At 39.5% G+C, this 14,611-nt stretch overlaps 1 protein-coding gene across 1 annotated transcript in view; it reads left to right on the forward strand.

Annotated features, from left to right (window-relative positions):
* The first annotated feature begins 216 nt into the window (after positions 1 to 216).
* agap3 (ArfGAP with GTPase domain, ankyrin repeat and PH domain 3) overlaps positions 217 to 14,611 on the forward strand; it is a 167,482-nt gene continuing 153,087 nt past the window's right edge. The window contains exon 1 of the mRNA XM_042498498.2: positions 217 to 1,079. Coding sequence (XP_042354432.1) covers positions 710 to 1,079 — 370 coding nt within the window. The 5' untranslated portion in view covers positions 217 to 709. The remainder of the gene's footprint in view (positions 1,080 to 14,611) is intronic.

Raw genomic sequence — 14,611 nt, forward strand, 5'->3', positions numbered from 1 at the left:
TGGTTTTTCTTAATAATCGAGATGAAAACGACTACTAACTACACATGATATATGTAATTGCAGTATCTATTCGTGTATCTTGCAGTAGCCGGTTTTTGTGGTTGCATAACTGTCAGGTAGGTTATTATAATGATGTGCACGTTGCGATTTTTTCTCCCCCTCCACCAAATCCAATCACACCCTCCCCCATCTCAAGTACAATTACGTGTTGGGTGACGTTTCAGCATGCGGAGGAGGGCGCTGGGCAGGGACCACTTGGACCAAAGAGGACTAAACGCTATTTCATTTCAGCGCAGAAACAACGCATTGAAGGCAGTGGACCAGGGCGCCGTGCTGAAGCCTAGCCCATTGTCTCCCTCAAACAGAGCAACTAAGGAAAACGGCTTTGACCAAAACCGCGCCGTAGCCCGTAAAGGAGTGTCCAAGTGGTAGGCATTGCGGGTTTGTAAGCCACAGAAAAGACAAGGGGCCGAGGACAGATCTGGCCAATAACGGAAAATGAATCACAGTCAAGTTTTAATAATATGAACAAGAGCCGCGTTTTGTTGCAATTGGCGACCAACTATTGATGCTTCTGCGCCGATCGTTTTCCACACCATCAAATCGCGCGGACTTCTTTTGTTCGCATCGCTTGAAATCCTAGCCTGCATTTTTTTTTGCCGTTCTACAAGAAAAAAAGAGTTTGTCGCTTCAAAAACAAAAAAAGAAGATGAATTTCCAGTCGAGCGTCCCAGTGTCCGGTATCTCGCAGCAGTCTCAGCCAGCCATGCCCACTCCAGGCACGGTCCCGGCGCCAGTTCCCGTCCCAGTGCCCCAGTCCATCCCGTCCCAGTTCGGATCCGGATCGTCTGCAAGCTCAGGGGCCGGCCAGTTCGGTTCGGGGACAGTTTCGGGCCAGGCAGCCCAGCAAGGCTCAGCGGGCTCGCAGTTTGTTTTGTCCAACTCAGCGGCCATCAGGGCAGAGATCCATCGGTTCGAGTCTGTGCACCCGAACATTTACGCAATCTACGATCTGATCGAGCGCATCGATGACCTGGCCCTGCAGAACCAGATCCGAGAGCATGTAATCTCCATTGAAGGTGAGTAAAGAGGGGGAGTCACACTGGGTTTTCTCATTCATTGAGGGTTTGGGGTGGTGGTGTTTGGAGGGGGGTGTGGGGGGTCTCCTTTTCCTTCCTTTTATGTACACATTGTCATGAGCTCAGTGTCAACAATCACACTTTTGGAGGTTGGGGGCGTAGCCGATCTCATATCCAAGAAATGGATTGCCTCCATGCACTGCAGTGTTGACAAAAAAAATGTTCAACTGCACTCAGATTGGCAGATTGTAATGAGATCTCCAAAAAAATGTTGCTGCTGTTTTAATGACGTTTGCTACAGTTTTCATATGTCATGCACTACAGTCTGACCTCCAGTGAAAGATTTCATTTTGTTAGAGGAGCAGAGGCAACCAATGTGAAGTCACATGTTGCATGAAACTAATGAGTGCCCTGAACAATGCAGACACACACAGTTGTTAGGTGCAGGAGGAAGAAATGATGGCAGAGATGGCATGGTGGGTTTGTTATAAAGGCACTCAGTGGGTATATTCTCTGTCACACTGGAAATCAAGTCCTAATGTTATTACCTGAATGGGGGAAAGGATGACAGTGACTGTAAACCACAGCAGCTTGTTAAATCCAAGTGTGGATGATGGTACTGTCAAGATGTGAACGCCTTAAATAATGGTGGCGGTTTCTTATGTGTTTCTCCCTGCCGATCACCCACCCATGTTTCCAATCGATGGCTGTGTGATATAGCAGTTAGTGTACTGTCCATCAAAGTCAGCTGCCATGGGTCTGGAGGTGTATTACAGCAACTGACATGTTTGCACCATTGTATCCAGTATTAGGTGGCATTATCTTGGTTTACATACATTGCCTACAGTCAAATAAGAGCAATCCAGTTGCAGTTAATCCTGAATGCAGCAATATATGCAGCTGTCTTGTTATCTTTATGGAAAGAATATGGAGTATCAGTGAAACTAGTTTGTCTTTGGCAAAAATTCTGAGCTGATGGTGAAATATTGAGATATTAAATGTAAGATTATTTCTTCAACATTACTGTAGTTTGAGCATTTTGTCATTTTAATGCAAATATAGGACTGCTATTGTGTTAGCATTCAACAACTAGTTCCCATGAGGAGTTTACAGTATGCCGGTATGAAAGATTCATGGGGAAATTTATTGAATGTTAGAAATAAATGCATAAAAGTATACTATGCAAGAATTGTTGGTTACTGTCAGTAAACAGTATCAGTGAAAGTAGCCCTGTTACACATCGATCGCGCCATAGGGCTGCTGTAAATTCTCTTCTTTACGCCACCTTTACATTTTTACACAGAACAAAACTGGTGGCAACAAGCTGCTCCAGAATGTGATTATAGATGGCATGCTGGCATCGTGTAAGCAAAAGAAGGGTGACAGGCGAGATGTTTAACACAACAGCCTTGGCCTCCAATGTGACATATAACATGAATCAGCAGTGCTTTACAAACAATAACAATGGCATAACATGGCAAAACATTTTTTTACTTTCTCTATTGTCTTCCCAATTTGCAGACATTTTAGTTGCTTTTCTTCCTCTTTAACTGCAAACAGCTACGAGTTGCTTTTAAATGGGTCGCACACATAACACGCCGTCAAAACCTGTCATGTAGGCTGTCCCCTTTACGCCGGCAATGCTTTAGCACCGTCACTACATCCCCTTTCAGCTTAAGGTAAGACATCTCTTTTTAAAGCGTCCCTTTTCGAAATTCGTGACCTCACTCTTGCGCTGTGGATTATCCATAGCACAACAAAATAATGAAAAAATAAGAAAATACAGGCAGAGGGCAGTGTCTCTGCAGATAAATACATTGCCATAAACTTCTTGTGGGTCATGAGTGATGATTGAGATGCATTACTTAATATATTGTTTTTAATGAATAACATGCATAGTATACCTTTACTGCCACTTCAGTGAAGTTATTGAAGTGTTTGTTTAAATATATAAACTGGTTATGTAGCAGTATCTTAATGTTATCCACAGATGTCAGCATGTCAGAGTTAATCGTGACACTATTTGCCTGCAAAATCTGAATATGCAGCCAGTATTGAACAGGATGTTCCATGTTACCTTTCAATGCAGACAGGGACAGATTTTGTAGTTTTTGTTTTGCTTTTGCTGATTTTTAAAGGTATATAATGCTAGATTTCCCTAAAAGACGATCTGTAGACTCATACAGAAGTAATCCCTCTCAAACATTACTTATGACACACTAGAAGTGTGTATTCATCAGCACAGACTCTTCCCTCTACCTCTGTTTTCTTACTTTCTTGTTATTTGCAGTGCTCAGGATGTTTATGGGCGTGTACCCTCACAGCACTTCAGTGAGGTCAGTGCTTTCTAAAAAAAGATAGGGACCAGGTGCCACACTGTAAGCAACAGGCATTCAAGAGACACAGCATCGAAGAAATGCACATATAGCGGGGCAAAACGCCAAACAAGAGTGAGTCTGTGGTTGACTTTTAACCTCAATTTCCCTGCCAAACGCGCTTACAAGTAGTAACCGACAATCTCGCGCAGCTTACCTTTGAAACAACTGATATTACCTTGATTTATATCGCACAACAAAGTTGCCACCACCATAAAAATTTGCGGTAGAACCAGTGTGGTGCCATGTCCACAGGTTCAGGACAGATCACAATGAGAATGAAAGTCATCCTCATGTAAAAATAAGCAATCAACTGGTGGGTCTGTGGTGTGTGAGTTCAACCTTTTGAGAAAAGGATGATTTTCCCTTTTTTCTGATGCCTCAGGACTGTTGCATAATTTTCCTCAATGAAGGCATGTCTTTATTCTGTATCTTGATAGGACACTGGAGCCTTTTATGAGTTATCTCTCAGATGTGCCGCTTAAAAACAGAAAGGTTACTGCTTGCATTATTCACAAATCTGTTTTGATACAAATGTTTCGAGCAAACACACAAGGAAAACCCCTATTCAGTTTCAGGTATCAGGTGTCATGAATTTAAAAATAAGAGTAGTTTTGTGGTGTTGATGGACTTTTATTGTGGATTCATATCTGCTTAAGCTGTTGTATAGACTTCAGTTACAGAAATCTCTTTTCTTCGAGTGCCCTTTAACAGCTCCCAGAAAAGACAGTGTGTTAGCATTTAAACATATACCACTAGCTAGCCAACAAGTTCATGAATATAAGGTGACATTTGGAGGCCACTGTACCTTTTTAGTGTTGTGAAAACACAACATATGGACTGTATTGTCTACTGCAGCTCTCTTAAGTGTAGAAACTGGTCTCTCCATCACAGTTTCTCCCTGTGTGATTGTCGAACATTAGCACAAAGATTAGAAAGAAGCCCTCGCTTTCTGATTCAGAAGTGCTGTATGCTAAACCTGATGCTTATTGTTGATGTTTGAGATTAGAAATCTCTCACTAGGATGTTACATCGTCTGTATTTGGGTGGGTGTCCTCGGGAATGAAAACAAAACTATGATGGCATTGCATCCACACCTGCAGGCTTACACAAAATGTTAAATTGGGGAATATTTTACCCATTTTTAGACTGAAACCACAGCTGAACAACAAAACAAGCACAAAAATACAAAGAATATGCCCTGTGACAATTTATTCACAAGTCTGTTTAGCTCATTGTTAATCTACTCAGGGTAAACTTTGACATTATGTGTATGAAGAATGGTTTTGAATTGATATTTTTACATTGTATGTCAGATGGCATAACAGATTTTGGTGTCCTTCCCATAAAAAAAAAAACAAAAAAAAAACAAGCTTTGATATACATTCTGTTGCTTTTTCATGGCATTAAATGACATGAATTTGGCTTAATGACTATAACTTCAAGAGGCTTTGAAGAGCCGCAACAGGAGACATTGGCCGACTTGTCTTCACCTGCACTGTGGAACTGCAGAGCTGTTCCTCTTCAATCTTGCATCATTGCGGAGTCTGTTGCTAAGGAACCGGTGGCTCATGCATTTAGCTGAGAATGCTGAAGAAAGAGTGAATATGAATTACAGCTCTTACAAAATGAATTCCTATTGTTGCTTAGGTTTCCCTGTTGTTTTGTTGATTATCAAGACCTTTTATATGGTGTCGACACACCATGCTGATTTTTGTTTGTGTTAAATATTTCTGTGTTTCATTATTCTTCTGCAGTGATTGATGTTCGGGGTGCTGCCTGGTTTCTGTGCAAATATAAATTGAATATATTTCTCCCCTGTCTTTTTTTAAAACGATGCTTGTGAATTCAGGAGTGAAGCTGATCTAAATTAGACAGGCTTGTAATTGATGATAAGCTGTGAGAATGACCTGGCCAGGAAATGTGCAAGCAAAATGGCAGTGCAGAAATTTAGAGAGGTGCTAAGTGGTTGGCAAGTGGATTCACTGTTAAAGTCTTGAGGATGTTTTGCTACTAATCCAAGAGGCTTGGATAAGCATGACAGGGTAATTTGTTTTAGGGCAGCAGGGCAAAAATTACTGTTGGGTCGTTATTTCCTTCATTTCCCATCAGGTACAGTATACACAACACAATATAGATGGCTGCTTTGTTGTATATTGTAGAGAAGCCCAGAAACCAGCCAGTAAAATGCCAAAAAGCAGCTGACACTGATATCAAACACAAACCAGAGACTGCTGTGTTGTATGAAGGTGCTGTGAGCTGTATATTCACCACTTTAAAGTAGAGAGGAGATCATATTATCTCAGAGCCTTACAGTGCAGTGTCTCTTCCTCTGTGTCATTGCAGTAGAGTGAAAGTCAAGAGCACTCTGCAGCAAAATCTGGGGACCAAAATGTCCCCAGAATCACACTGCACAGCAGACTCATTAACACAAACAAACAAACCAGACTGCTCATCTTGTAGCAATCTCAGTTGATTGAGGGATCTCAGACTGATGATTCAAATCTTTGACTCTCAGGGGGCAGCCCTACTTGGAACATTGCCGCTTTTAAATGAACCAGCCTGCATTTCCACCAGTTTTGATTGGAACCACTGTGATCAAGGATGTTTCATCAGTGGAGGGCGTTGCACAATCCACAACTTAATTATACAGTGGTAGCAAAATTGCAGCTTATTGCTTACCTGTGAACTTATGTTGCCATAAAACTGGGCAGCGCTGATCAAATACAAACCAAGACTCTGTTACTGTGATGTCTGTTTCTCACCTAAAATGTTTTCAGAAATATATTTTAGTGCACTTTTTAACTGTAATTCAAGATTGTTTGTTGCCAGCCGGCTGCCATACTGTGTCCTGTCTCAAAACATACAAGCTTGCATTATGTCATCCACCTGTGGGAGTGTTTATTGGGCCGATGCAGTGCAGTGCATTCTGATAGGTGTAAGTTTTCTACCTCTTTAGCAAAAGCAAATGCCGCAGTCCTTTTCTTCTGTTTCCTCTGGTCATGTTGCATCAGTTTCAAAAGCATTTGTGTATTTCTACTGCATAGACAGCCCGGCTGTATGAGAGGACCATCTTTCCAGCAGTGAAATACCTCTTTAATGACAGAGAGCCTTCACTGCCATAATGCTACAATGACTAAAATCCACAGGATTAAATGGTGGAGCTGATAGAGTGGCAAACCGGTGCTTTTACAATCAGGCTAAACTGAAAATAGCAATTTCCTGGACAACAATTTGGCCTAATCCATAAAATGTTTCAATGGCTGTGTCAGATAAACTGTGTGTTTTGTTTGGGAATAAGTATAGGACTTGGCTTTTTCTCCATGTGAGCAACAAGTGCATAGACAATTTTGGTAACTGTGTCACATGATGAAACATATTTCTGGAACTTGTCAGGCACATTGACCAGCAGTTGAACTTAAAACTGTCGGATGTTATAAAAAATAATGGGAGAGTTGCACATCATGATCATGATTATAATGCATTTCAGGACAGAACTGACCACAATTGAAGTTACTGGTTCAGTAAGTTAAGTTCTGTTTCTGTATAAAACAATATACATGGCAAAAAATAAAAGTTAAGCATTGAAAAGTGTAATTTATTGCAAAGTTGCAGAGTTGTCACTTGGCCTTTTTCATTAACGGCCCAGTCTGTTAATTCTCTTGATATTGCCTTGTTCATCATCGCAATTACACTGGCCAGTCTTCTTGCCAGTGGCCATCTTTCAGCTTCACCGTGAAGTGACATTGATGCTGCTGCAGAAAGTTTGCTGCAGACCAAAGTTTTTAGCTGTCAGCCAAAAATATCCAACTGAGGATTGCACCACAGCAGTGATAAACTGATAGCAGGTTAAACTCCATCCAATGGGCTGTTGAGTCACAAGTTGTCAGAGGGAGACAAAACGGACATAAATAAATAAGGAAAGCTGTTCATGAACATCACCAGGATTGCACAACATGTGTGAGAGTTTGTCATGTTGTACTTCAGCCTTAAATCCTGCCTTAAAAGAAGTATTTCAGTGCTAGAAAGATAGTTTTTTAATAAAAGTGGGCTGCCTTTGCAGCATAAAGATGCAAATACTTATGAAATTGGTGCTACATTACCAGAGAAAACAGAGAAGGACCCTTTTGCCCAAGAGGTAGAACATCTACACAACAAGAATACATTGCGTCACAACGGACCAATAACAGACCAATAAACGCCCCTGTGGTTGGGGCATCTCATATTACAGCTAAACACTACAAAACATGTTTCTAAAAACATTTGAGGCATGATGTATGCTACGCAGTAACAGAATCTTGGTTCATATTTGATCAGTGCTGTTTACTTTTACCAGTTGATCATAATATTTTCAGCCTTCATTTTTACACAGAAACAGTACGACACCAGCTTCTTGGTAAAAAAAAAAAAATTGTATTACATCTAAACAGGGCACTAAAAATATGTTTCTTAAAATATTTTAGGTGAGAAATAGGCAGTGCATTAAACTCATCTTAGTTTCACTGTTTGATCCAATTACCGTCTGAGTTTGAGAGAGAGAGAGAGGGGAGGGTCTGTCTCTGGTCTTTGTGTTGGGAGTGGCGTGGCGGACTATATGAAAATACGAACTACAGCCTGTAGTCGTAGCAACACCCCTGAGAGCCAGCGAAACTCCACTGACGTTTGCAGGGAGATCTTGGGACTGGTTAGGGGACTGTACCACAGTTCATTTACATATACTGTCTACATTGTTATGATACAAAGCTGGTTAAAAGTCGAAGCAGTATCCCTTAAACAGTCTTCTTAATACAGTTAGTACAGATAGCCAAGCCAATGAATACCCAACAGGCATCTGGCAAGACATTGGATACCATGTCCTTTCTGCATAATTAATTGCTTTAAATAGCAGAAAGGTTCATTATTCAAATGAGCAAACTAATATTATTGTTGAAAGTGGATTTTATTGACTTAAAACTAGAATGCACCTTATTCTATTGTCAGAGTCTGGATGTGATCAGGGATTTGATCTGGGGGTAATAAATGTGTGAGCGTTTGTAAGTGGAATAAAATCCAGATCACTGATACATGAAGACAGCTGCAGAGATGGTATCTGCACTGTGATTCCAGTCATATTTTTAGCTTTTCATTTCAATGTGGAGGAGTGTTCCATTAACGAGACTACGTCCTGGGAATAGTTTTCTTTGTGTCTATTTGCAATGGGAGTCCTGATTGCCGCTCTAATTTATATTCCTCTCAGACTTACATGATGTTATATAGTTTTCTAAGGACATTTTGTAGGTAATTGAAAAGATATCTGGATGTGATGTGTGTGTGTGTGTGTGTGTGTGTGTGTGTGTGTGTTTGTGTGTGTGTGTGATATAACAGAGAGCAAGAACGGCACATGTCTGATGGACAGGCTGACGTAAATGTTTGACTCCTTCCTGCTTTTCTAGCCTCAGCAGCAGCAGCTTATGATTTCTGACTTTTGTGTTTATTGAGAAGATTATCTTTAGTTTTGTTGCAATGTTAAATTTCTGTTATGTTATCTTGCATCTTGAGCAATAACCATGTTTTGGAAAACTGCACAAGCTCACGCTGACAACCATATTTCCAACCAGCGGTCCAATGTCAGCACAAGGGCAGTCACCCGAATCCACTGCTACTCAAGAGGGGTTCTTGGGATTTCAAGAAAGGACTAATACGCCTGCACAATGGGACATTGTGCGCTCAGATAGCAATAGGGACGACACAGAGGGATACAAAAAGTGCACAGACTGAAGCCTCGCAGCTCTCTGTAGGCATTGTATGGCACCTAAGCAACTCCCTGGTACACACTGCATCTCTCTTGTAGTTGATTGCCAAGGAGAGTGAAGCAGAGTGCTCATCTGCTAAGCACAAGCAGAGAATGATGATAATGCATCTTTCCTTTGCTGCTGAAGCGAGGTTTATTTCCTCCTGACCAGTGAGATGTAAAACACTGAATCAAGCTGATCTTAATTAGCACTGTCACTGACCACATGCTGTCATGATGTAGCAGAACGTATGTATAAAGCAGCTTTTGTAGTTTAATTCATAAATCATAGGAAACATAGTCCTGATTAATAATCATTCATTAAAAATAAAACAGAGGCTGGGTTTACGGGGTTCCTCCGTGAGTTGTAACAGTTTAAAGGTTGAGATGTGTGCGTGTGGTTGTGGTGCTTAGATTTGATTTGGGCTTACAGTTGTCACAGTGGGCCATCTGTGTCAGGGAAAATGCCGTTGCTACTTCTGCCAAGTGAGGTCTTTACAATGCGCTCATTATATTTCAAAACCGTATCTGTGAATATGGATTAGAAACTGTTATAGAGTTAGAAATGTCAGTCAATACCACCAGCTGTGGCGCTTACACAGCATGTCAATGTAAATTGCTGTTAATGTGGAATGCTGGTGTTTATAGAGTTGCTCAGTAAGTATTTACTAGTTGTAGATCTTGTGCCTAAATAAAGCCTCACATAAATACATCTGTGACGCATGGAATAGATCCAACCATGGGCCTGTTTTTTGTTATTCATTTTTCAATGTCACAAAGAAAGCATAGGTAAAATGCTGAGATTTCTGTAGAAATTTGGAGAAACTAATTAATTTCCTGTTTTTTTGAGGCATCTATCTATAATTCCTCAAATATGCATTACAAATATGCTTCAATTTAATACAAATAGATGATCAACAAGATTTTACACTCTTGAGAAAAAATAGACATCTTTTAGCCTGCCCTCACACACAAAAATACCCGTATAGGTCGTCTGTGAAAGCCCCTTATTATGACCCATATTTATGTTTATTGTTAGATGATGATCTCTTGGGGCTGTAGTAATGACGGAATCAAAGGGGGGAGTCTGGAAATGTAGTTAAAAGAATGATAAAGTCCAAATAGGGAGGTAATGAGGGTGGTGAACTGATCAAACAAACACAGGACTTTCACCCAGGAGACCGCTGTTTGTGTCCTGTGTGAAACCAACAGTCATTGTACCAAAGCATGCTTAATTAAACCAAAATAGTATTTTTTTAACCTTAAATAAGCAGTTTATGTTCATAGCTGTGACCATCTTTCAACATTAGCCCAGTGTATAAAATTGCACCTGTTAATATGTGCGCCAATAGTCAAATATGTTGTCTTGGGAGTCATTGGCAAACAACTTATTCTGCTGCAGTGTGAGGTATGAGGATGTGTTGACATCTTGGGTATTTCACTTATTTGCTGAAGTAGTGAGGCTTAGACAGGAAGATTGATACCACCCTTATGTTTGTCTGATAAGTATGACACTGGAGCCAGGAGTCAATTAACCTTGTTCAGCATAAAGAGTTGAAGTACAAGGACACAGCTAGCCTGGCTCTCTCCAAAGTTTAGAAACTACTCAGAGCTGGTAGTAAAGTAAAAACACCATTTTTGGTGATGACAAGACTCCAGGAAGTCACTGCCCTATAGCCAAGAAAATATTACAATGCATGACTCCCCCAAAATCTCAAATAATCATTTCCACATACTTTTATATTTAGTTGCAACCCAGTACCAAGATGTGTAGACATATTAGGAAATACATGCAAGAGTTGGACTCGAAGATGATACCACTCTTATGTCTGGCTGTCAAATATGGAGCTGGAGCCAGGAGGTGATTAGCCTAGCTTAGCATAAAGACTGGTAGGAGGGAACAGCTAGCCTGGCTCTCTCCAAAGTTAAGAAAAAACATATTTTTAGATGTAGTTGCAACCCAGTGTCACGCCAAAGTGTGTAATAGACTTGGCGGTCACACACTGCCTCACCTATGTGTGAAAATTACACACACATATATGAAGATGTGAAAATGAAGAAAATTCAGTCACCAGAAAAAATGTGAGCATTGTACATTTGTACATTTCAAAAATCTACAGATATATAACATTTGTACATTATTATGTTGAGGATTTATGGAAACTTTGTTTGTTGTGATTAATGCAAAAACTGCTTAGTAATGGTAAGAAAAATATCATTGTTTTGCTTTAAAGACACAGTTTTGGTGGCAAAAACGCTACCTGAAATACAGCAATGTCTCTCTAAAAACATTTTTGGTGGCACATTCGGTTTGGTTGTTTCTTGGTCTTAAACCGTGGTCTGTGGCTTGGCAGCTGTCTCGCCTTGGGACAAAGCCAGGCTAGCTGTTTTTTCCTTGCTTCCAGTCTTTATGCTAAGCTAAGCTAGTGTGACGCCTCCTGAGAAGAGCACCAGTAACTTTCCAAAAATGTTTAACTGTTTCTTTAAATCAATTTTGAAATTGTAATTCTAGCATTTTTGTCATTTAAAGATAGTTAGAGACTAGTGTGAGAATTACAGTACTGGAATTAAACTTCTTAGACCTCTAAGATAATATTTAAAAAAAAGGGGGGGGCTAAAAGGGCACTCTTCTTCTTATAAAAAGCTTTATTATAAAGGCTAATTCATGATGGAACAGAATAGAATGAAGCCAACATGTTTTGGCCAATCTCTTGGATGTCCTTTAGCTACCAGTGAATATTTCTGAAAATTAAGTATAACACAGATTACTCCAAAATACACATTTCACTCCAGTTGGATCTGTTCTGGAGAAGAGAATGATCCTGTGTCTGTGAGAGGAAAAAGGTCCTTTGCTGTATGTCTCAGAGGTTTGCAACACCACTGTCAAGCTCTCAGTTGAGCCTTTTTGATGTGACGCAACACGGATTAATCCAAACACCTGAAAAGTGCATGCAGCTCCCATGTCAAGTCGCCCAAGTGGGCATTGATAAAAGTATAAGCTTCCTTTTGATTTCCCATTCACTTGAAGACATTGTCAGATCCCCTGAAGCATCTGTTGCAACTAAAGCACCTCCGTGTTGAGCATGGTACGGATCAGGTTTCACCAACATTTAATCCTTGAGAGTCAGTGTTGAAAAAACACTTAACATCACATTTACGTCACAGGTTTATTCTCGGGAGTGCAGTAGTAACAGACTTTACCCCCTAACAGATGCACGCCAGATAACAGTCTGCACATGCCTCCCTCTGAAAGAGACCCTGTTTTGTGATTAAAGTTTCTCTCATCTGCATCACTCCATCCCCGTTGAAAAACACAGTTTTAGCTCTAATATGCATCAACATGTGACAACTTTTTGGTTGTTTTTATTTATTTGTTCATCACAAAAGTTTTTACATTTTCATCCCGCATTCCATCTCTCCCTTCATGCATGTCAGTGAGGTATGTCAAATCATTTTTTAAGCACTTTTGGCTTTCAGACAGGGGCATCTAACTTAAATTGGCTGTAATTTGTATTTATTTTACTGCAAGAAAATGCGTGTTTTCTTTAAAAAACTTTGGAGATTTTTTTCTTTTCTTAAGAGAAGATGTTTTGGGTCTTTTAAAGGTGATGTAAAAGTTTTGAATTTTTTTCCACGACAGTGTGAGTGAACCCCTAATTGTAATACTTGACTCTTGACCTTGAGGCAGCAGAGATGAGCTGTAAACAGAGGCCCAGTCTGAAGGCCTGGGAGGTCCGAGGGGTCAGGGTGCCATTTCTGCATCTGCCCTGCTGTCCTCTCGCTGCTGCAGCACCATAGCATTGGCTTATTGAATGTGACGCTATCCTCCACAGCAGAATGTCCTCCATTGTGCTGTTGAACAAAGGCTCTCTCTCTCCCATTGATGGACAGCTAATTTTTTTCTTGTGTTCTGAATGTGGAGGGGTGGGGTGAGCTGCTCAGGTTTTTTCTTTTTTTTTTTAATATATAAAGGAAAATTTAGAGTATCCTAATCTCTTATGAACAGAAAGTGGAGGAGTGTTTTTTTCTCTGTCCTATTCTGACATTGTTAAAGGGTAGTGGGAGTAGTTTTGATCTAATATTTTATTGAAAGGAAGAGCCACTGAATTTTGAGCTCAGTTCATTTTGAATCGCAGGGTTTTCAATACAGAATAAAAGCTAAATGTTTGTCCCAACTATACATGAATCTGTGGTTGTTTGGCGTCGAGCAGCTTCATTAGATTTTGATGAAAGAAAGAGGACAAAAATCTGATTTTCTGGGGACATTTGGTGATGTAATATTATGGCAGATATTTTCTTTCTGCTGCAAGGACATTGTGAATTAGATTACAACCAATATTACTTATTTACAGGATGAGACTTTTACAATTAAATAAGATGATTTTGAACTGTAGATCTGTAGAAGTTATCAACTAATAAATTAATCACCCACTAGTTTGATAATCAATTAATAGGGTTGAGTAATAAAGGAAAAAAAGTCAGAAATTCCCAGTTTCCAGCTTCTTGTGAATATTTTCTGGTTTCTATACTTCTGTATGACAGTAAACATAGTGGCCCTTAGTTGAAACCATAGTGAACTGCAGTATATGTGATATGATGATGTGACAACATGCTAGACAGCAGTTTACTTTTAAATTCACCAAAATATGAATTAAATCAACAAGTTTTCTGTTGAAGTCATCAAAAGTTAATATTATTAGAGACATTTTTTTAAAGCAAAAATATTTATTTTTTTAAAAACATAAAAAAAAATTTCACCCACTCAGTTGTGACACATTTCTTCTTTTCTTTGTCTGGACATAAGAAGTGATCTTCAGACAAAACAAGCAATTTTAAAATATTGTCTTAGGCCATAGGATATTGAGATGGTCATTTTCACCATTTTCTGATGGGCTGAATCTTAATATTTTCATTGTCAATTAATCTGAAGATTATTTTCCAGATGATTCAGTTTTTCTTTAAAATATATATATTATTAATTAATATTGCGACCATATTGTAGAGTCAACTATTGGTGCTTTCACAAAATATTTACACAACGAGATTTTTAATAAATAATCATCAGTAATTTGGATATAATGACAAAGTGGATAAACACAAATAATTTAGAAGAACAGCTGTAACAGTCTGGTTAGTTCAGAAAATCACATCACTTTCCTGTAATGCAGCCTTTAAAACCAGGAAAAGATGAAACTTAAACGTATTACGATATCCAAAATCTAAGACTATATCTAGTCTCACATCATGATATCAATATAATATTGATATATTGCACAGCCCTGGTCTAAGGTGATGTCTTCAGATATCTGGTTTTGTTAAACAACCAGTCTGAAACCCAAAGATATTCAGTTTACTATCTGGTATGACAAAGAAAAGCATCATGTGAC

Source organism: Plectropomus leopardus, chromosome 12, assembly GCF_026936395.1.
Source record: "Plectropomus leopardus strain MGB_pleo_1.0 chromosome 12, ASM2693639v1, whole genome shotgun sequence".
Lineage (NCBI taxonomy): Eukaryota > Metazoa > Chordata > Actinopteri > Perciformes > Serranidae > Plectropomus > Plectropomus leopardus.